At 36.2% G+C, this 23042-nt stretch overlaps 1 protein-coding gene across 8 annotated transcripts in view; it reads right to left on the minus strand.

The window, feature by feature from the left end:
* ZRANB3 (zinc finger RANBP2-type containing 3) overlaps positions 1-23042 on the minus strand; it is a 52846-nt gene that overhangs the window by 25784 nt on the left and 4020 nt on the right. For 4 of the 8 annotated variants that reach the window (XM_074873737.1, XM_074873735.1, XM_074873731.1 and 1 more), the window contains exons 2-4: positions 19883-20041; positions 3646-3664; positions 780-958 (exon numbers count right to left, since the gene is read on the minus strand). In XM_074873737.1, the coding sequence (XP_074729838.1) occupies positions 780-958; positions 3646-3664; positions 19883-20034 (350 nt within the window). In that variant the 5' untranslated portion in view covers positions 20035-20041. Of the gene's footprint in view, positions 1-779; positions 959-3645; positions 3665-8643; positions 8688-19882; positions 20042-22729; positions 22794-23042 lie in introns of those variants that run through there. The other 4 variants (XM_074873732.1, XM_074873736.1, XM_074873739.1 and 1 more) reach the window with 4 other exon arrangements.

Raw genomic sequence — 23042 nt, forward strand, 5'->3', positions numbered from 1 at the left:
CTGCTGTCCAGAGAGACCTTGACAGGCTGGAGAAATGGGCTGGCAGGAACTCAAGAAGTACAACAAGGAGATGCACACAGTCCTGCACCTAGGGAGGAACAGCCCCATGCACCAGTATATGCTGGGGGCCACCCAGCTGGAAGGAAGTTTAGCAGAAAAGGACCTGGAGGTCCTGGTGGACACTAAGTTGAACGTGAGCCAGCACGGTGCCTTTGCAGCAAAGAAGGTGAATGGTATTCTCAGCTGCATTAGACAAAGTATTGCCAGCAGGTGAGGGAGGTGATCCTTCTCTTGTATTCAGCACCAGTGAGGCCACACCTGGAGTGCTGTGTCCAGCTTTGGGCACATGGATGTACTGGAAAAGGTACAATGAGGGGCCACGAAGATAATTAAGGCACTGGAGCATCTATCCTATGAGGAAAGGCTGACTGGGACTGTTTAGCAAGCAGAAGGCTCAGGGGGATCTTATTAATGTATATAAATACCTGAAGGGAGGCTGCAAAGAGGATGGAGCCAGGGTCCTTTCTGTCGTGCCCAGTGACAGGACCAGAGGCAACGGGCACAAACCGAAACACAGGAGGTTCCCTCTGAACATCAGGAAAGAGTTGTTTTTTTTTTACTGCACTGGAACAGGTTGCCCAAAGAGGTTGTGGGGTCTCCATCCTCGGAGATACTAAAAAGCCACCTGGACAGTCCTGGGCAACAGGCTCTAGGTGGCCCTGCTTGAGCAGGGGGCCTTGAACAAGACTTTCTATAGAAGAATAATGATCTTTACTCACCCAGTATCAGTTTTGTTCTGAATGATGCTAATATCATCTGGAGAGAGTTCTGGAATCCACTTCTCCATCTCATCAACCCAAGGGTATCTCAGAGATGAAGGCACAACAATTAAGAGAGGCCATTCATTTTTATAGTAATAGGAAATGGCAATTGCTTGAATTGTTTTACCTAGTCCCATCTGGGAAAAGAAAAGAAAAGAAACAAATTAAAATAGAAGTTTCAGCTTGGAAAGCATATTCCATTCAGAAGAGCCAAAAATATTTTCAAAGGCAGAACCAGATAAAGGGAACAAAGCCAAAGACCAAGTTACATAGCATCTATTTCATTGTCAATTTGTTACCACAGATCATCTTTTATGAAAGAAGATGCTTCTCTTTAAATGGATTAATAAATATGTTATATCTCATTAGCTCATTAAAGCTAAAAGCATTTCCATTCCTTTCAGAAGATTTTCTGTACAGGGCCCTAGTAGACTACAAAGATCAAACTCTAACTTGTCAAGCTACCAAAAACATTTTAAAAAGACTATGCAAAGGAAAGAAAGTATGGGATGTCTTCTTAACATAAAAATGACAACTTAGGACAAAGTTGCACAGGCAACTGAAGAACAAAGGAAGATCCATATGAAGAACTCTGCTTTTGACCCAGTAAGTCAACAAAAAGAAACTACTGCTTTCATTCACCATGGCTAAGTTTCTCTTTATTCTGTAACACAGAAGAGGAAGTCCACCTAGTGGAGAATTCAGATTTACAGACAAGGAGAAGGGTAAAGATATAATACATTGATATATATTTAACAAGAAAATATGTTTCAGACTGTCAAGGTAGGAACACTCACATCTAATGAGTTATGAATATAGATAGCAACAGATGAATATAAGATCCAGAATTTAGGGTTTTGTTTAAAAAATAAAACCCCAAAGATTTTATCAAAGAATGCAGCTATTTTCTCTACTTGTTCACATGGCAAAAAATAATTCCAGTTTCCTGTTAGGCACTAAAGGAGAGACTGGCCTTAAAATATTCTGTTCACATTTTCCACAGAGTCCAGTGGATATTTGAGTTGATTTGCTGCTATCTAACTACTCATGGTACAGACATAAAGGAACAACTTACTTATATCCTCAGTATTGAGTTTAAATGGGCTGATGTAATGGTATCAAGAGGAGATTTCCCAGGTATAGAAGAAAACATAATGAATATTTCTACTATTACTAGAAAGAAAAATAATCAGAGAACTACTGTGATGCTAAGTTTTCATTAAAAACTGCCAAGTTTTCATTAAAATTTTCCTGCAAGCCCCCCTTGTGTCATCAGTAGTGCTTGAGCCAGCTGACAAATCCAGGTTAAAAAAAATTTACATTAATTTTTATTTTGTTGCCACAGTTGTCTTCCTAACTCAGACTGCCCAGTCTCTGTACACTGGTGATGATCCAGGCAACTGAATTGAAATGAGTAGGGAATAAAAGGCAGGTCTCTTGGCAGTTGTGCACCTGTAACTGAATCTAGATGCCATATAGCCAATCACCGGTCTAGACTGTATCAGTGAGAGAGACAAAAAAACCCATAGGAAATATTATGGTCTTGGTTTTTGATTTAAACACATATTTTCAGTCATGGAAATGGATGACATGGAAAACCTGAAATTTTGGGGGAAAAACGTTGCCTGTTCCCACTCTGAGAAAGAACGTCAATGTATTTTTAGAATACCTTTCAAAAAGATACTATTATTATTTTACTTTAATCCTTATATAGTCCAGGTATATGTACAGTAGTTATATGATCTCTAGTTTTCATATATAACTTCTTTTTGTATACAAGTTCATAATACTGATGTTTTCTTTTACCAACATTTTCTTCCTATTTTAGAAATATGTCAACAGGCACAAGGTACACACCACTGCACAATAGTTATTCCAGTGCCAGACCTATTGTCATTATGAAATATACATTATTTACTTCAGAATAAATATATCTTGCAGCACTTTTTATTGCTAACATAATTATACAGAGTTTATTTTCTCATTCAAGGAAGGAAATAAGAAACTTTGTTTAAACAAACAAACAGCCACTGCTGATATTTTGATTTTTCCTCAGCTTCTTTTTTCTCCTCCCCTGAATACTTTTGTATTCTCCACAGTTTCTAGAAATTTCACATTCTACGCCACGATAGTTTATCTTCTGCTGTAATGAGATTTCCATAGTATGAGGAGATGCTTTAATCCCAGTAATCCATCTCTCTCTCCCTCTCCCTCCCAGTGTTTCAAGAAAACACAAATTAGAATTGGGAGACTATATCGATCCCCAAACATTACCTCATGGACACTAAGGTTTTATACTTACAACACATCAAGAACATTATACTCTATTACAAAAGTGTTTTATCTGTGGGAAGAAATGCTGGACTCAAATTCCCCTATAGAATAGAATATAAATTTTCAAATGTATGAAAGTAATGAATTTCACTACTAATACTTGATCAGTGCATTTAAGAAAATTCATCTTTGGAAGGCATATCTGTTCAAAATCCACCTCTTTGGGCCATTATAATTGCTATGCAATTATAAAGTGCTAAAAAAAAAATCAACTGTCAATATTTTTAAGACTTAACAATACAGGAGATTTAACCTACCTAAATACAATCAGAAGTAACCTAGCTTTCCTCAAAGATTCTTTTAAGCTTATGTCAGGCTTCATTTCTTCCCCACTTAGATCTTTTCAGACTATCTGACAAATATCACAGGAATTAGGCTTCTTTCATTACCAACCTTTCTGCCCACATCTCTCAAACAAAAAAAAAGTCACATATACATGAAGTACATTAACACAAGAAAATGGTGTTAGAGGAACAGGGACATCACTTACCTCATCAGCAATCATACACCTAAATAAGAAACAAGAAGAGAGGGGAGAAAAAAGCAGAAATTAATAGTAAATATAACAGATAAACCAATACTGACAAACTGTTTACTATAAATTTAAGTTATGGATTTACTGAATCAATGAAAGGGAAAAAAGGTAGACTTCATTCCTACAGATATCAATGACAAAAAGTAAATTTGCTATCAATTTGAAAGTAAGTACGCCTATTATTCTAAAAACATATATTCAATGTTAGCATTATTGAAGAACTTGCACTGTAAAATTGAATTGCTGCTTTGGTCTAGTGTTATATTAATTGTAATCTTAAGAGACATTTTCAAGGCAAGAAGTGCATCTTCGATTTCTTTTTGTCTTTCAGAAACAGTGATGGTTTTGCTGCTTCATGATTAAGGATTATTTATATGTCAGAATTATTTTAAAAGGCTGGTTACCAGAGCTGTCATACTTTGTTTTGAAATAGAAACAGACACTCCCTCTTCCCCACCTTCTAAAGTATTAGAAAATAAACTTGATTTTTTTTTCCCATTTTGAAGTCACTTAGTTAATGTTACTCCATGTAAAGACAATGACGGGTCCAAGTCCCCAGTCAAAACCAGTAAATTCTGTTCAGCATATTTACATTTTCTGAACATTAAATGCCATCTTTGATATTCATTTCTTATATGTATTTTAAGTTATTTAGTTTATTTCAGTTATTTAGTAGGTACTTTCTTAACTCAAGTAGGGTCTAGGAAACTTAAATGTTTTTAGCCCATGCAACCCTCTTCATCAAATCTTTGAGACTGGATCACGGATAAAGGAAATTATTTGATGGACATTTAGTTAAGCCATTAAATGGATCATGCTGCACCTTTCCAAATGTGTACCCTCAGCTATTTCACAAACTTTTACTTCTACTACTTTACAAACTTTTCCAAGCTGGAAAAAAAACCCCCAAAACAATCAAAAACCCCTAAAACCTAACCAACAGCCTATTCAATTCAAAAGCATTATCTAAAGAATTACAAGAGCTTGTTCTACCATTAGTAGTTAAAATACACATATTAAATTCACACTAACAAATTCAGAGGAAGGCACAAGTCCAAGCAAAAACTGTTAAGATAACAAAGAGGCAAGGAGACAACCTACTCCCTTTAAGTCTTACAGCCAGACGATGACTTAAAGTTCTCTTTTCTCCTACAGCAACCCTGGACTGCATGAAAATACAGATTTACTAAGTATCTTCTGGCCAGAATCAATGCTGGGAATACCAAGGCAAGATCTGAAACAGGCACGAAGTGTGAATTTCTGCAACTTCACAAGAATCGTCAGAGTTCGATAACAATACCTGCTTGGGCTGCAGTTAAATAACTCACAATTACATGAATTCTTTAACTACTAGGTAATCTGGTAAGTTTTCCAAGCACTGTATGATTTTCTAAATTGTCATAAAAAACAAACTAGAAGAGTAACTTCCACCAGTCAGTATCACAGTGCCACACAAAGCACATGGGCTTAGTCAAACCACTGACTGAGAAATACAGCAGTGAGTGTGGTTGGTTGAACTACGTGACAGCAATAGACTGACAGCTTTATGCAGTCCATCACTTTGCTTGAGGATTTATAAATGTTTACTGACAGAAGAAAGTGCCAACTCTCAGAAATGATGAAATATTTCACCCTCTGGAAGGCAATAAACTTCACAGGCCACTCTGCTTGTTTTCCCCCTGACTCAAGTATCCTTCTGCCTTGTGCTTTTCACTTATTATCCCCAGTAGCTTTCAGTCATGGACACAAACGAGTCTTGAATTGCTCAGGATGAATTCTTCTTCACAGTCTGTTCCCAGCCACTGCATCTTCAAGGGAAACTGAAACTTCTATGCCACATAACTAGATATGCACATACTGCACCATGTAACTCAAATGCAATGTTCCTTCAATGAAAAAATGGAAGAGATCTTCCAGGTCTTTATGTCTATAATAAAATTTAACACGCCAAGATATAAAAATTCTAAAATATTTTTGGTATCAAAATATAAAGTAATACAGAACTGGTAGGTACTCTGAAGTTAGTGTAGCTACACAAAAGCACAACATAACTCTTATTTTCTGCCCAAAACTCAGCCACTTTATACTAATGATTAATACTTGTAGCAGCACCATCAACTTAGAACTGTTATTATGGCTAAAAACACGCATCTTGCCATGGGGCCAAAATGGACATTTCTGTGGTCAAAATAGAAATCTCAGCAGAAAATGTACACTGGCACTTTTCAGACATGTTTGATATTCTGAGAAACATGGTATACTGCTGTTTGTTCACTCCATCAGCCAGTGTAAATTTCAATGTCTACCAAGATCATTAGTTTCTTTCAACTAACATAAAAAAGAATTCAAAATATATCTTATGTAACTTATTTTTTTTAATAAGTAACAAACTATCTACTTGCAACAGATGTATAACTACACTGCCCCCCCGAGCTTGTTTGGGATGGAGTGATTGAAACAAAGGAAGAAAACATTAAAAAACCAAACTCCCAAGTCTGCACAGATTTACAAAGGAAAAAAGACAGCAAGATAATTATTTTTAGTTGCGACTCATGATTGTGGGGCTTTAATGCCTGTGATTGCAGCTGGGCAAAGACATTTATTTGCAGACAACTAATACACAATCCTAATTTTAAAATAATGTCAGTTTTTGCTCAAAGACTGATTTTTTTTTTTAATTTAATACTCATTGTTAATTGCTTGAACTGAAGTTTACAAAACAAGTCTTTCTTTTTGCAGATTCTTTCATAGGCCAGCTGCTTTCAGTACATTAATCATGTTTTTTAAAAACAGTTTGAAGCCTGAAATCAATTGGAATACACAACAACCTAGTGTTGCAGGGTTTAAATGCAGAAAATGAGTAAGACTATAGCAATTAGCTACAGAGCAGAGGCATCTCAAGAACAAACCAAAAACCTTCTTCAACAATATAGTATATTTAATATAAGGATATCAGAGAAAATGTATAAATACAGCAATAACTGAGAGTATATTGCATCCAAGTAGCATCTGGTAGTAAGGAAATGTGGTAAAGAAGACAGGAATACAAATGTTCCTTGACAACTTGTGCTGATAAATACAGTATTTCTCAGTGTATCAACTTATATTTTAGTAGAATTGCATAAATAATTAAATGTTAATTATGCCAGTTCAGACACACAGAAATCAAAGTGAGAATACATAAGATCCTACTGCACTGTTCTTTGGCATATGTGAACTATTTGGACTCTCGTTCTTTTTTTTTCCAAGGTAACAAGTTAAAATGAAGAAATTCAGAGTGATTTACAAATTGCTCTGACAATTAGAAGCTGAACAGCAATTAAAATAAAAAGCCTTAAAAATGTCAACCACAGGAACAGATGTTTCTCCATAAAATGAGATTTTTTCATTAGAGTGAACTGTAGCCACTTAAACTTTGATGACTTGAGTATCTGCTTAAGAATAAGAAGTTGTTCTGTTTTTCTTTTTGCACTCATTTTCAGACTGTTCATAGAATCTTTGCTGCTATAGACTATCTTCTGTTTTCAGGTCTATTAACTTCCACTTAACATGTCCGAAGTGAAACTTTTTCATGTAGCAGCAACAAAGTTGCTGTTTTTTAAATATTTATTAGAAACTCATGATTTTGATGCTGGTAAATGAATGGAAGTACAATGTAACTGCCATGATTTTATCCATGACATAACCGCTCTTAAAAGATAATCACAGTAAAGTGATCAACAGTTTTATCTTCCTTGTTTCTGCAGTACCAATACAAATAGAGATTCCACAGAAGCACCCATATGCTTAAAAGTTACGTATCTATAGTGATATTTTGCTATTCAGTTAAGTATTGATTCTCTTCTCCCACCCAATGATGAAATAGCTGTCATAAGTAATTTAGATTTTCTTCCTATACTTGCAACCCATATGTTTTTAGTCATTTAAACATTTGACTATAGACACATCACAAATCGATATTAATCAGGTGCACAAAATTGTTTTTAAAGCTCCAGTTAGAGTATCCGAATGTGTTACGTCCTCTGTTATGATACAATTAGCAACATGAATCACTGCTTTGATCCACACTTTGTACTCAAATTCCTGAAGGGCTACAGTTTTAAAATTGTTAATTAATTGGCATAAATCAGCATTATTGACACACTTGATAATTTGACATGACACACAAGATGAGTTTATGATACGAGTAGAAGTTCATAAAACTAGTAAGTGGAAATTGAGGGTATTAAAATTATTTTATGACTTGATGCATTTTAGAGCATTCATCTTCTGTAGCTTTCACAGTTTTAGAATAAGAACCTTAAAGATGCCTGCTTAATGTAGTTACAAAATATGAGACTCTACAGCAATGAAGAATAGCTTACATTACTTAGAGGGAAATCAGATGTTTCCAGTTTATAATCACAACAGTCAGATTTGAAATGTAAAGAACTTCCCCATCATTATAGCCAAGATCACACAGAACTTATAAGATATCTAATAGTTGCATTAAGATGTTAAAAAGCAATACTTTACATTTTGCTTTACATAATCTTAAAAATATGCAGCCTCTATTTAAAACAAACTTCAGTATGTTCTATATTATTGCAGTCAGACAACCTGCCAACATGAACATAAAGGTTCCATGCTGTCAAAGCACAAGAAACAGATCTTCAGCTACACTGAAGGGACAAATACGTATTTTTGTTTCACGTATTTTGACTGCAAGAAGACAGACTTCTTGTTCTCTGAAGTTCAATTAGTCATTTCCTCTCAACTGGTAGTTACCCAATCTGAGCTTCATCATTCATATCCCATCTGTTCATATGACACCTTAATAATAGCTCTATGCAAGAATATAAATCAGAGCTATGATATGCAGTTTCATATCCTGTTATAAGCTCAGCCCACATGGTCAAAAGTTTCAGAAAAGCGGGGAAAAAAAATCATTTCAGATGTCTCAGTTACACTTACTCTCAGCAGCAGAGTCCAACCGTGCAAAAAGCACCACAGTCAATGGCAAATTCTTTCAGATTCTTTCCCATTTCAATTTTAAATGTTTCCCTTCTTCATAGTGAATCCTGTGACTAGATTTGAATCTTTGTCCGTTTATCAAGGAAATCTGCTATTTTTTTCCTAACAGTAAGTATCAGAATCTCATTGGGATGCATTGCACATGCAGCTACAATCTTCCTACTATTCATAACTCTTTTACAGTTGCAGGGTTAGCAATGGGCTTTGGACACAGGAGTATCTTTCATAAATAGAAGGGAACCACATAGTCTGCTCTCCACTAGGATTTAACAACCCTTTCATTTCGAGATGTATTAGTTCTAAAACAAAACTACATTTTCCATTAAAATGCAAACACAAAGAGCAAAACAGGAAGCTTTGTCTGAGAATGTATCCTGGTAAGTGAATATTCAGGCAGAGAAGAGAGCAAGAAGTGTACTGTGTTGGTTCACCTCAGGTGCCCATAGGTCCAAAATGTTACCGTTGATCCCTAAACAAAGGAGAAGAAATGCAAGCACCTGAGGTTATACACAAAACCCATCACTGTGTTTGAAGCTTTCTTCTACATGTAAAGAATCACATCATTTAAGGGACCATACAAAGCTGGATGAGTCAGAACCCCAGAACGAGATATTCACAAGTCAGCACACACTATCAGAACAGCCTTGTAAAGGTATCAAGCACCAAGCAAAGGTGCACCTACAGATTCTTACTACAGCAAACCTTGGAGAGAAACCAGAAGTTAGAAAAAAATAGGCTAAGGAACTAAGAAATAAACCCAAAACCTAGCCCTGTGGAAAGCTCTGCTCAGGAAAGTTCTGCCTCTGGAAGGACAGAAAGCATAATTTTTCAAACCTCAAAGAGCACAGAAAGAGCTCCTGGTTATGTTGATGTCAGGAAGATTGGAACCAACTTTGCAAAGCAGAAGGAGAAGCAGATCTTCAAAATTTTATGCAGATTAGTTGATTGGAGAAGCAGAAGGAAACTGAGGCTAAGCTCATGTGGCATATGTCTCATAGCCACACGAAAATAGTCTGCATCAGAAAGAGGTTAATACTAAAACAGTTTTATAAAATGAGTTTCAGGGAAGGAAAAAAATGTTTAAATGAAAATAATTTCTATTTCTGTGTGTCTGAGTTACATTCAGGTCATCCCTTTTGAAATGTTAGCAATATTAACCAAGCAAACAATACAGTTAAAGGTTCTTATAGATCTTTGCAAAGACAAAGAATCTCATTTTGAATTTTGCTCCTGCAAGAATACTGATTAACAACTCACTAGCATATATCTAAGGTCTGTATAACCAAGCATCCTACTAAGTCATACAGTCAGTGCTAGAGGTTTCTTGTAACTACAGAAATATTTTGCAATAATATCCTCTCTAAACTAGACAGTTCTGCTTCCTTACATGGAGGATTAAAAGCTAAAGGGGTATAGCAATCCAATACACCTATTGCTTGCTTGGGGGGATAATTTAACTTCTTGATTAATTTTCAACTGCTCTTTATCCAGAAAAAAATAGTTAGAACTGCAGGTAGCTTTCTCAGAACAAACTCCTTCACTTCTAAATGCATTTTCCAAGACAAACAGTCAAAGCAGTAGCACTTCATTTCTTAAAACACTGAAAAATTTTGTTACTACTCAAACAAATTAAAGCTGTTTTTGTTAATGCAGTCTTTGGAACATGTTGTACAGAGGAAGCTCGCATCTTTCTTTCACTAGTGTGGGTGTCCTGATATTCTTGGGATTCTCACCTACTCATGTGAGTCAGTTTTATATAACGCTACAACATATAATTTACCTCCTACTCACCAGCCAACACTTTAGCACTAACATCTCAACCAAGGGTTATTTAAGGAATCTGAACTTAGTACGTTTTTATATAAAACTGCGCAAGCAACCATTACATTTGTGTGTCAGTAATCACAGCACGCAGTCCTAAAACTAGAACAAAGAGAGCTGACTTCCCTGCAAAAATAATCAAGGTTGTTTCACCAAAAATAGAGCCCCAGAAGATTTAAGCTAGATTATACCGTTGCTCTTGAACTATACTAGGTATTTTAAAAAAACCTAAATAATAAAAAAACAACCCTTAACCTAATGTAAGATGCACTAAATTGCCACATCTTCAGTGTTAATGATTCTCTAAAGGAGTGCGGAGAATGGTTGTGCTGTTTATGCTTTGCTCCAAAACTCCTCAACATGTAACTGGAAAACACAATCCTTTATTAAGATTTGAAAGCTATGAGAGCACATTTGCCAACATATTCTATTATTTTAGCTTTGGTATGTGTTATTCCACACATCTTTGTCAAAGTGGTCAAGTTGAAGGTTAAGCTCAGACACTTCAGTAGTTTTTAGAATATATTAATTGAACTGTTAACTGAAAAAAATTCTAGTCAAGATGACACCTAATAGTGATAGTGAAAATTCTTTACCTATTCAGTCACTGGCTTCAGAGACAAATTGATTCACCAGCTGACTCAATGCAAGAAAAATTTACTTCAGTTAATTGGAACAGTTGGAACAACATCAACTGAGTTCAGCTACTCACAATCTAGGCTACAAACCTGAACCTCAGTATTAATTGGCATGACTGAAATACCTGTGATCAACAGTAGCTCTTCCTTAGTATGTAGTCTAATGGCTTGCAATGAAATTTAGGTATAGTTACTTTTCCCATTAACTTGGCTTTATGGGAACCTCCCCCTGCAGTGACCTGCACTGCAAGAGCTGCAGAACTACTCTCTTCGTGTCTTCTTCCTTTAAAGTTAGCTGAATCAGGCAATAGGGAAAAGAATTACCTAGAAAAATGTCTTATCACTAGTCTCTCCATTTTTAATAGTTCCTAGATTCATTGTCTTCTCCCTCCAGCACCCCAAGCTCTCAAAACCAGTGTTTAGTTTTCTCCTATACTTGGTTCCTTCTCCATACCAATACTTCAAAACAACCAGCCATTCAATTGTTGATAGAATATCCCACTTCTTTTCTGATATATATATCCTGAACTAATAAATTCTGCTTATCTTTTCTATGTTGATTTATCTCCTCCACTCTAATTTGTCCCCCCTTCAACACAATACAAAGACATTATCAAGCATGTGGATTTAAACGATTTACCCAGCTACCTCTGGGGTAGTTTTCTCTTCTGTCTATGTTCTTCCTCTCCTTCCAACTTCCATTAAGTCAGTCAGAACTTGACTCATACTTGTTTAAGACCTTTTCTCACTCGCATTAAAGCGGCTTGTCTCACATACTCAAAACTGATCACTTTCATTCTGCCGTCTCCCTGATGCTTATAGTTAAACACACCGATTTTTCATTGTGGATTCTCCTGCTGCAAACTTTCATTGCACACAGCTAACACCGAACTCATTTGCCCTCTCTCCATCACTATTGACAATCTATTACCTTCACTGGTAGTCTTTATCTCACTTGGTTCTTCTCTTCCATTCTAACAAATTGTGCCCTGCAGTTCTAAAAATCTGTATTTCCTTCTCTATTCCTGCTGCTAAAAGTCTACATTTAAGCCCAGGTAATTTCTCAGATTACTACCATTGCTTTTTTCTGTTCTTAAATCTTTTTTTAACCCCACACAACTCCTCTCCTGAATGACATTCTACATTCACTTACTGACAATGCATTTTTTGTTCCATTTGAATTGCTTCCCAGTTCCTCCAGCATCACTTCCAAACAAGCCTCCCTGGCCATGAAAGCTCTGCAGAATTTGGCTCAATCTCTCATTCATACTTCCTGCATCTGAACCTCAGTCTGTGAGCTAGCATCTTCATGTAATCATCTCTTTCTCTCCCCCCACTCCGCTTTGGCACTTCTCAGATGTGAAATGTACTCTGAAACATTACAAACCAACATCTTTAAAAAAAGAAACCTTTCTTTAAAAACACAGTACTCACAGAGCTACTTCATATTTAATTGCTGAAATGTATTAACTTAACTGTTTGATCCTCTACATATTCATTAAATAGCCATTCCATTCTTTTCCCCCAAGGATTATTTCTCAGCTGTGTATTCCAAGACTGGAAACAACTGCTCATCTATTATTATGCAGGGCTTATGGACTCAAGATTTATCACAAAATTATAATAATTTCATGTATCTAAAATGAGTTGCTGAATATGTTGGAATAAAAGATTTCTTTCTTACTCTAGCAAGAGACTTATGCCTTGTTTCAAAGATCTTTCAGACTACCTAACCATGATCTACTGAGACTAGTGACAGAAGTCACATCAAAAGATCACAATTATTTTTATTCCCAGTTCTCTCTGATCTGAAGATCTACAAATAATGGAGACACTTGTTGATAGCACTTGATGCTGCAAGTCACCAAGTACAAATTCAAATGAAAATGAAACATTCACAGAAATATTCCTAGACAAGGCTAAAAAAAACAAATGTGAAAGGAATTTCATTTTCTAACATGCAAATTTAATTAATTTGAAATCTATCAAAGTCAGTGGGACAAAACCAGAGAGAATAAGTAGATCTTCCAAAAGAGATTATGATTAATTTCATCTTGTCTGTTTTTTATTTTCATGTTAAACTCTTAACTCTCTGTCATAAGATCAAATCGGTCACAAGTTTCATAACAAGAATTCAAATTAATTCCGGTCTCACAACAACAGTGATGCTACAAAATTTGAAGTCATTAAAGGACATTCTGTTTGGTACTTACACCAGTTTTATATCCTTACCTGCAGCATATAAGAATGATAGATAGTCATTGTTATGTGCTTACAAAGAAATAGTCAGAATGCTCACTAAGATTTCCAGCAACTTATTCAGAAAAAAATAGCCCAATACGAGTAACACTTTAAGAAAAATTCTTATAAATGTTCTCTGTAAATGCTGATAGTTATCAGTATAAATACTCAGTACATAACCTTATAATATTATCAGTATAAATAAAAGTTATCAGTATAAATACTGACAATAAACTGATAATTATCAAATAGCTATAGCTCCATAAAAGATGAACTCTCCATGTTGACCATTTCTGTTACATTTTTCTTTAGAAATTAACGGTTAACGTTTTCACTGCATAAATGAAGTTGGTTGCTACTTGCTTAAGTTAAGCTAAGACATTAAGTAAACTAATAGACTGTGGTGTTGTGAAGACTTACAACAAAGATGAAAACAATAAAGGAAAATTCAACTGAAAATAATGATGCCGCATTTCCCAGAAGGGAAACACTGAGACATAATACTGGGGGACAACACAACAGTAGCCTGTAAAATATTTTTGGTAAGTGTTCCTTTAAACCACGTAGCTGATTCTGAAAAAAAAAAAAAAAAAAAAAAAGAGATGACTTTAGACAATGGTAAAAAGCATTTGGTCTTGCATTTAATCACAATATAGACTTGCAGCAACCTATGACCTTTCAAACAAATGACAGAAAAATTAGACATAGACAGTAACAGATCTAGGCTTAGTGTTTCAAAATGAAAATGGAAGAAAATCTATTTTCTTCTCTGAAATTTTCTTATTCATAGCTACTATCAAAGATAACAAACTGAAGAAATACACTGAAAAAGCAAATCCATCTGTAACTGTGGATCAAAAGTAGTAAAGATAAAAGCAAAGTAAAACAAAAGCTTTATTAACTTAAAAAGGCAATACAAGACAGAAAGCAACAGTGGCATTATACAGGAGAAAGAAAGATTAATAGACAACAAAAACCAGAACCAAACTCTGTAAAAATGACAAAAATAAGAGTGAAAGGGAAAAATAGTCAAACAAAAGTGTAAGAGAAAAGGATCTACTGTTCTAGCACAAACTAAAATGTGCATGGAAGCAAATGCAGACAGAACGTATTTTCTCTTATTACATCAGCTTCCAAAAGCTAGAAATATAACTCCCTTAGATACTCAAATGGAAATGATACCTTTCATACTACTCAACGGCTAATACAGAAGAATTCACCTGATTTAGACTATCTAGTTCAGAGTCTAGACAAAGAAAGCTTAATCTCTTCCTCAAGCTCTAAAAAATTCTATTAAAAGACACATTTCCACCCCTCCCCTACCCCTGCCCAATGCACTGGACATGCAGACTATAGGGTGGTTTTATTATGTTCAGACAGGCTGCATGAGATACAACAAAGCAGAATCAGAATAAGGACTTCTGAGATTTTTAGACATTTTCCATTTCAAGAGGAAAAAAAAGGTAGTCTGCTGTGATGCACGGATATCTACACTCAGTTTCTGTGCATTCTCATCACCCCTTCCTACTACCATGCTAGAAAGTTAAAGAAATTTGTATAGAAATTTGCCTGAGAATTTAAATGACTTATACCAGAAATTCCTGGCCCTACAAAGGGCTATAGTGTGCCTAAGAATTCTAAGCATTTCTATTTGCTTCTGCTCAAGAGCTATCATTTCTATGATTCAACTACTAAAACCTTAGCAGACTGTATACACTCTACCTATCCAGTGAGGAACTGGAGCTAGAACCTTTTAGCTGTGTTCATAAGCTTTGAGAAAATTTTGATTTGAGCCTCTGTTTTTCTGGTCTGCTTTGAGGGTGGGAGGGGGGAATTAATTTCTATGAAGACTCATAAATTCATTGAACTAAAAATCTGGTTTAATTAACAGAGAATAAACTATGTGTTTCTCCTGTGTAGCTTGCTAGAGATCAGAGACACAGTGTGTGAAAAAAAATGTACTGTTTTGAAAAGCAGGTAACTGACTTGTTATAATAACAGGGGGACACTCGCACTCCATTCTCGAATGAGCTTGCTATCATAACGATTTTCTGCAGCCTGCTATCCAAAACATTAAATGCTATACAACTTTTTCTTACTCTAGAAAATGACTGCCCAACAAAACAAATAACCCTTTCATTCAAACTGATAGCTCTTAATGCCACATATGAACTCTGCATTGTTACTGTCATCATTTATGTTACTGCCATCCATTGTCATGTACCTCTTTTTTACTGTGTCTATACTCAATAAACAACATGTATGGGAAACTAAAAATCACATGCTCCAGAACATATAAATATCAGTTAATGTGTTACCTCTAAAATTTATGAAGGTACCATTAAAAGCAAAAATTATCTATAAATCAACACTGGAATGAAATACAGATCCTGGTAAATGTACCAGTAAGAATTTCAATCTTTAGTTAAATTTATATAATTTTTTTTTTCCTAGAAAACAGAAGTTACAATGTTAATACTCTTGAACCTTATGTAAGAAAGTGAGAAAACATAGCATGAAACTAGATTACCCCAGTAAAATGGTTTGAGCATACAATTATAATGGAAAAGATCATTGAATGCGTGGTAAATATGTCCAAGTCCTCTTTCGCATCCACAAGATGCAAGACAGCTTAAACAAATTGTTCTGCCAACATTTCTAGGAAAAAAGATATCCGTGTGTCTGAAGGCATCTTTTTCAGATACCATCAACAAGACAAGCAATGCTAAATACCAATGTTTGCAAATCACATGCTGACAGTTGTTATTATAAAACTTGATAAAGCATTTAGTGATACGGTTTATACATGTTACCCAGTAGCAAGCAATCTAACTTTCAAACAATAGCATGCCTCTAACTTTTACAGTATATTCAGGTGAAAAAATTGAAATACAAGACAGACATCGCACATTTCTATAAAGAGAGGGTATAAAACAATACATGGAAGGAAGAGATAGTGACTTTCCAAGTACTATGTTTGTGAACAGCAACAGTAAAAGCCATTAATATCCAGAGAGAGATGTGGGCTCAAAAGAGATTGAATACAATCCTTATAGTACAATCAAGCCATTTGCCCATATATCTCTGCATCTTGGATATTTTGCCCAAACTTATATCACTTTTTCTAGGGTACTGTGCTTTGACAGTGCCCCGTCCTCTTCATTAACACCTGATCATTGGCTGATGACTTCTCAGTATTGTTTAGCCCTTCATTCTCAAGTCAGCCTCCTCCTGCATTCTTCATAGATTTTACATGGAAGAATTAAATAGGCCTGAAAATTACACCCTGTTGCTCAGAACAACTAAACCCAACAAGCAAGATGACATCCTTACTTTAAGGTTTTCAGTTTATGCCTCTTCACTTGCAATAAGGTTACCCTGAGCTCTTAGGAAACAGGGATTTGTCCACATCAGGCCAAACTGCAACTAATAACCAGCAAAGAGCAAACAGAGAGAATTGCTCACCTCCACCTCCCAACAGTGTACACACAACTGACCCTAACAACCCTAAATATTTTCTAAACCCATTGCTAAGAGTTTATGTTCCTGGAAGGGACAAGTTTGTTGCTTTCTATTTAAGAAACAGTTTAAAGCACATATAAATAAATACATATTAATGCTGTTTTTAGAAGTAACTTACACTTTTCCTGAAAGAAAAGCATAAAAATAAAATAGTTTTCAAGGACAGAATTTGTGTACACCCATCTTTTCTGCACATTAATGTTTGAGGTTATAAATTAAGACCAAACATTGTTTTCATCCCTAGGTACCTATTCCCAAGTGCACTTGTGAAGATCAATCTATAGTGAGGAATAAGCAACCATGCAGTTATTTACCTTTAAGGCATGTCTGTAAGCTAAAAGGTATCTTAGCATATGTTGAACTACAGACTGTCTTGTTGGCTCTAGAATTATTATTTCCTAGAAAAGTGTTAGGCAGTCTCTGTTAGCCTAAACGATGCCTTTGGAGCATCTACTGAAAAAGCCGTTGATTCATTTATTAATGAATCAAAAGCACAAATCACAACAGCGTATTTATTTTATGCTCTGCGAAAAGACAAGGGAATTAATAGCTTACTCCCAGTCCCTTCCATGGAAGAAACATAAGTTTGTTCTAATAAGTCCCTTTTCATGCTGGGTGCATGAATCTCTTCAGCCAACAATAGAGCACTTTCTCTTAGACCAGTTTCCTGCCACTACAGCAAAGCATGGATTAAGTGATGACTGCAAAGGGAGTGCACAGCCTGAGGGAGAAAAGAAAGAAGAGCTGAGATGCACATACTGCTTACTTCAAGTCCTATGTTTATATATTTTTAAAACTAGAAAAGACTTCTATGGAAAAGTACCAGACCCTGCTAAAATATACCACTGGGAATACTGAAAGAAGGATTAAATCATTACAGAGTACACAAAAGGGAAAGACTTGGGTGAGCCAAGGGCTGACAAACTAATAAGAAAATTCAGCTACAAGCAGCAGAGGCTCTTGTTCTCTGTTTTGGGACAGAAAGAAAATGAGATCTGCCTGAGCAAGGGACAGATTTAAAAAAAATAGTCCTCAGGAAAGTTTGACTTAATACATTTTACTTTATATAGAGGCTGGCTGAGAGTGTGCACACAATTCCTCAATTTGACCCAGCTAACATACAGAATTTTCTATGCCAAGGAATGAGATTTCTTGCAGTCATGATGAAAATACTTTCATACGTGTGCCACAGTAAAACCATCAGTGCCATCTAACTCAACGGTCTTTTGTTAGTGAAAGGTTTCAAGAAAAGAAAACAACATGAAGCCCGTAGCCCTAATGAAAATAATATAATCCCCTCCTTGTCAGAGAGTCATTAGCCTAGGTATTCCAAACCCTTTTAGGTACTTATTGCAGGCAATTGTTACTTCTCAAACAAAAAGAAATATATGATTAAAATTTATCTAGTCCTACAGTTAATCTGCTTTCTGAGGAACCTCTATATTATATAATAGGCTGCAGAAGATGATACTACTTTCGAATACATCCACTAGCCCATACTAATTAACATGAAAGAAACTATACACATTTAATGTCTTCTGTTATTTCCCTATTTGTATATACAAATGCACCTCAGCTGATTACTATACAAACCTTGTTACTAGAGTCAGATCAACTGAGATACGGTAGCCAAGGGCTTTGGATTCATTAAATTCAAGTCTAACGTAGACTTTGTTGTCTATTCTATCAAAGTCTTAGTGATCCAATAAAACTGTATGCATTCCTTCTCACAGTCACACTGAGCAGCAGGAAAGTGCCTGAGGTGACCAGTGGTCACAGAGAAGTTAATGTCAATACAGCACAAAGCTTTTTAAATCTCAGGCTTGCAAATTAATGGCTGGGCTCATCTTTCTACTCTGCTACCTAGTTTGGCAGCATAAAGTAGATGCCTTGCTTTGTTCCCTGAACACACCAATGTTATAATTGCTGAAAGTTTTTCACCAAATTAATAGAATTAAAGTGAAAAACCTCAGAGGAAATCTTAATTGATCAAAAGTTCCATATAATTACAAGAACTGATGACAAACACTTCCTTTCCAATTTTTCACCTTTAGAGAGAGATGCACATTTCTTTTCTCCTGCAAAATATCACAAACCTTAGCAAGCAACCCCCTTAGACCCTAAGCTTCTTGTTCTGAGCAACATGATGAAATGATCAGAAACTAACTACATCCTTCTTTAAAACCTAAGCTAAAATAATTTCATTTCTGTCAGAGCTCTAAAATATCATTAATTTCCAAATGAACATGCAGTAGCTTCATGGCTTTAGGTTGCAACTGACTACATTTTCTAAAATTTATAAATGTGGAGATAGCATTCCCCTTCCCTCTTCTTTGCCCCTGTAACTCAGTAATGGGCTCCTACTCAGCAAAATATTTCCAGTCTCTGCTGCATAAACTATTTTTCTGATATATCAGCTACTTAATTGTTGAATGCCTACTCTATCAGTTGCTGCACTTGCTAACTGAGCACTCTGCAAGGCTTCTTCTGCTCTGCTGTTGCAGCTCAGTGAGCTCCAGAACACCCTGATTACATGCCAGAATTGTACCAAGTTTAAAATAGAATGCCACACAGATGCATCAAGATCTGTTAGTCATTCTCTTAACAGCTCTACCACGCCATTAAGAACTAAAGAAACAAATGTGAATTAACTTATTTTAAGAATTCTCTATTAACATGACAAAAAGGATGGTCCTACTGATATCAACCTCCTCTTACATAAGGAGATCTTTGATACTACAATCTTTTCTTGCATAATGCAGTATTAAACATTTCTTCATCCTCTGGGGAAAAAACAAAACAAACCCTCATTTTAAACCACATTATCTTATAGTTTACAAAAGGTTTCTGTAATATAACTTACCTAAGAGCTGATAGTGTTGCATAGCCTTTGTAAAAATGCATTTATGTTTACCTAAAATAATTATTTTTAACATATTATACAATAAGAATTTTACCTGCCACTTCTCTGAAGTGCAAATATGATGCCTTTCTCCTGAAAAGGAAGCAGTTTCTTTCTCAGTCTTTCAGGTAGAAAGGACAGCTTAGCATCAACATTTTCTGAATAAGAAGCTTCAAGTGTAGGTGCTTCCTGGAATGTACTAGCCATGTTGAACCTAAGGGAAACAAAACCAAAAAAAGATGTCTTACTTAAAAGACAGGTCTGCAATCCATTACATAATAAAACTTCATGGAACAATGGTAAACACTGTGTCTTGAAATATTCAGTATCCACAACTTTTCTCAGGTCTTAAGAATTCTCCCTAGAAAGCATAAAATAATGCAGATGATGGAGGAAGAGCCCACCACCTCAGTACCAAGAAAATGTTCTAACTATTCCAGCATGAAGAGGTGAGCATGTATCACTCCCTCAATGCTACAAAATAGCTATTTGAGGAAGTTCCCTATTCATGGATGAAAGTTGTTGGCCATTTAAAGAGAGCCTACCTATAGACATTGAAATACAACTTTTCTAGTAAACATTCTTCAGAAAAGTTACAGGAAAAAAAGGTTATTTAAACTTCTGATGACAGAACTAACAGTCCTCTAAAATTTTTAATCCTAAAATCAAATCAGGAAAAAAGGGCAAAATATGCCCAGTTTGGGGGAAAGAAAAAAAGAAACAAACAAAAAAGAAGAGTAAGAAGCTTTATTCCCCTCACAAAAATACAATCTTAAACCACAGAATTAATAAATGAAAATTCTCATACTGTGTTTCAGACTAAAACCGTGGATCCTTCATTCATTTTTGTCCAAGGGGACAGAAAAGAAATACTAGCTTTTGATTTCTTATAACTTCAATAGACTTTAAACAAACAAACTGTTCAAAAGCTCAGTAGCAGTGCACTAACTAAACATGAGGAAAGGAACAAACCTTTACATCAAAGCATTACCTAACTATTTTGGATTGATGGCCTGCATGAGGAGCACGATTACCTTAACGATCATATGAGGAAAGAATATCAGCCAAACTATGCTTCCTGCATTAACAGTAGATATTGTACCACCAGGTTTGACAGCAAAATTCTGAATACATTGCACTCAGATTTTTTGATACTGACATATTTCTGAAGTGACTTGGAAGAAGTCAGATGGGCTTTGGTGGGATGAACCATTATATTCACGAAAAGAAATGTGCTGAGCTAAATGGTCATTCACTTGAAGGATCTGAAGGACTGAGTAACCTGTTTCTTCACACTGAGTGGTTACAAACTAAGATAGACCTAGGGACAATGCAAGTGATTAAAGTAATCAACATAATAAAGCACGATCCTGCAAAACAGTTCCTTTCTATTGTCACGGAGTACAGGTGAGGAGGTAAAATAAATAGATTGATTCAGATGAAATTATATGCCACAGTGAAAGAAGAGCACCTCTGTATTCCTAAAGAATTCCATTTATGAAATTTTAGCTACAAAGCTTGATGTACACTCTCCCAGCTGAAGTGACATTCTCTTCAGCGAAGAGAATCTAGCTCTAACCGCACTGTATCTATCTATAGCCCAAGTTGAAAGAGCTTGGGCTTTTGTTCTAGCGCAACTATACAAACATCTTCTAACACTCCATCTTCCAGAGGCCTACGTTAGACTAAAGTGCAAAAATCCTTCCACTGGGCCGGGAGCGGGGGGTTCCTACTGGAAGTTTCCCAAGGCCGTGGGAAGTCCCCGGCCCCGAGCCCCTCTCCATGGTGCTTACCCGGGGGGGTGGGGTGGGGGTGAGGGGGCGGGGAGCCCCTGGCCGTGGTGCTGCACGGCGCGGAGCGGAGATGGGTGGGGGAAGGAGGATTCGCTGCGCCCCTCCCGCTGGACGACTTACTGCCGAGTCAGCCGGGTCCGTGCTGGTTCGACAGGCAATGTTGCCTTAAAATCAACGAGATCCAGAGAAAAAGGGAAAGAAGAGAGGCCTAGAGAGCACTGCAGAAATAATTTATTGGGAATTTGCCATGTCTTGAGAAAAAAAAAAATGGCACTGTCAGTACTGTTGACAAAACTGTCTGTAACTGGACAAGAAAAACCCTAAAACAAACCAAATAATAATAAAAAAGGAACACTCCCTCCCAAAAACTTAAAAAGGGGGGAAGAAAAAAAAAGGACCTTATTGTTCTTATTGTTCTGGAAATCCACTAAACTGTTGTAGAGCCCTAGAAAAATGAGGATTTTGAAGCATCACTGACATCACCAGTCAGACTAATGACATTCAGACAGACAGAAAATGAGTAAGTGCTTTTTTTGGTGATATGATGAATTATAGGCATACCTATCAAGACATCACAGCCATTCAGAGAACTGGAAAGAAAATGCTGCAGATGAGCCTACGATCAAGTTCCATCAGATTATCATTGTGAAAGCATTGAACAGGGTAACGTTGGAGAACTTCTGTGTCTACCTTCTTGGTGGGCATCAACTACCACTTCACAATGAAGTGGTGTGTGACCACCACCATTTTAACATACCATTCTGCTGGACAGTGAGGGGGGAAAAAATGAATTTAAATTTAAAATATTGAGCAACACTCAAAGTTGAGGTATAAGGGTTGTATTTACCATTGCTATGGATTTTGTTCTATTTTGTATTAAATGATTTAGCTGCTAGAGAATCTATCTTAAGAAGCATATTCTTGAAGAGTTATCCTTTGTCCCACATATAAAGCCCTAGAAATATTGTTACACATGTATGAAAATAACAGTCCTAACTGGAATCACGGATGCACGTGCGTGTATATACACACACTTCTGTATAAACATGGTTTCAACCTTGGTCTCAAAAACCTGTAAGTCAAGGGTCTGAAGACCTGATACTACTCACTGGATGAGTGCAGTGGTTCACACAGCAATAAGAACTCCATGGCTGGATAGAGGCTGCTGTTGTGCTTCCAATAGCACAATCAAGGTACAGGAAGCCTGCTACTACCAGCAGAAAGACAGGATCTTTTCTCCCTAGATTCATATCAGGTCATGCACTCAAGGTACTAACCTAACAAGAGACAAGTGCTGCTAAACCTCCTCCCGATACAGACTTCTGCCTGAAGACCTTCTAGAACATAACCTGTCCAAAGATAAAGAGGGATACTTTCTGAATGTCAATGAATTAGCCAATTATAGAAAAAAGAAATCTGGAT

Source organism: Strix uralensis, chromosome 6, assembly GCF_047716275.1.
Source record: "Strix uralensis isolate ZFMK-TIS-50842 chromosome 6, bStrUra1, whole genome shotgun sequence".
NCBI classification, from domain to species: Eukaryota; Metazoa; Chordata; class Aves; order Strigiformes; family Strigidae; genus Strix; species Strix uralensis.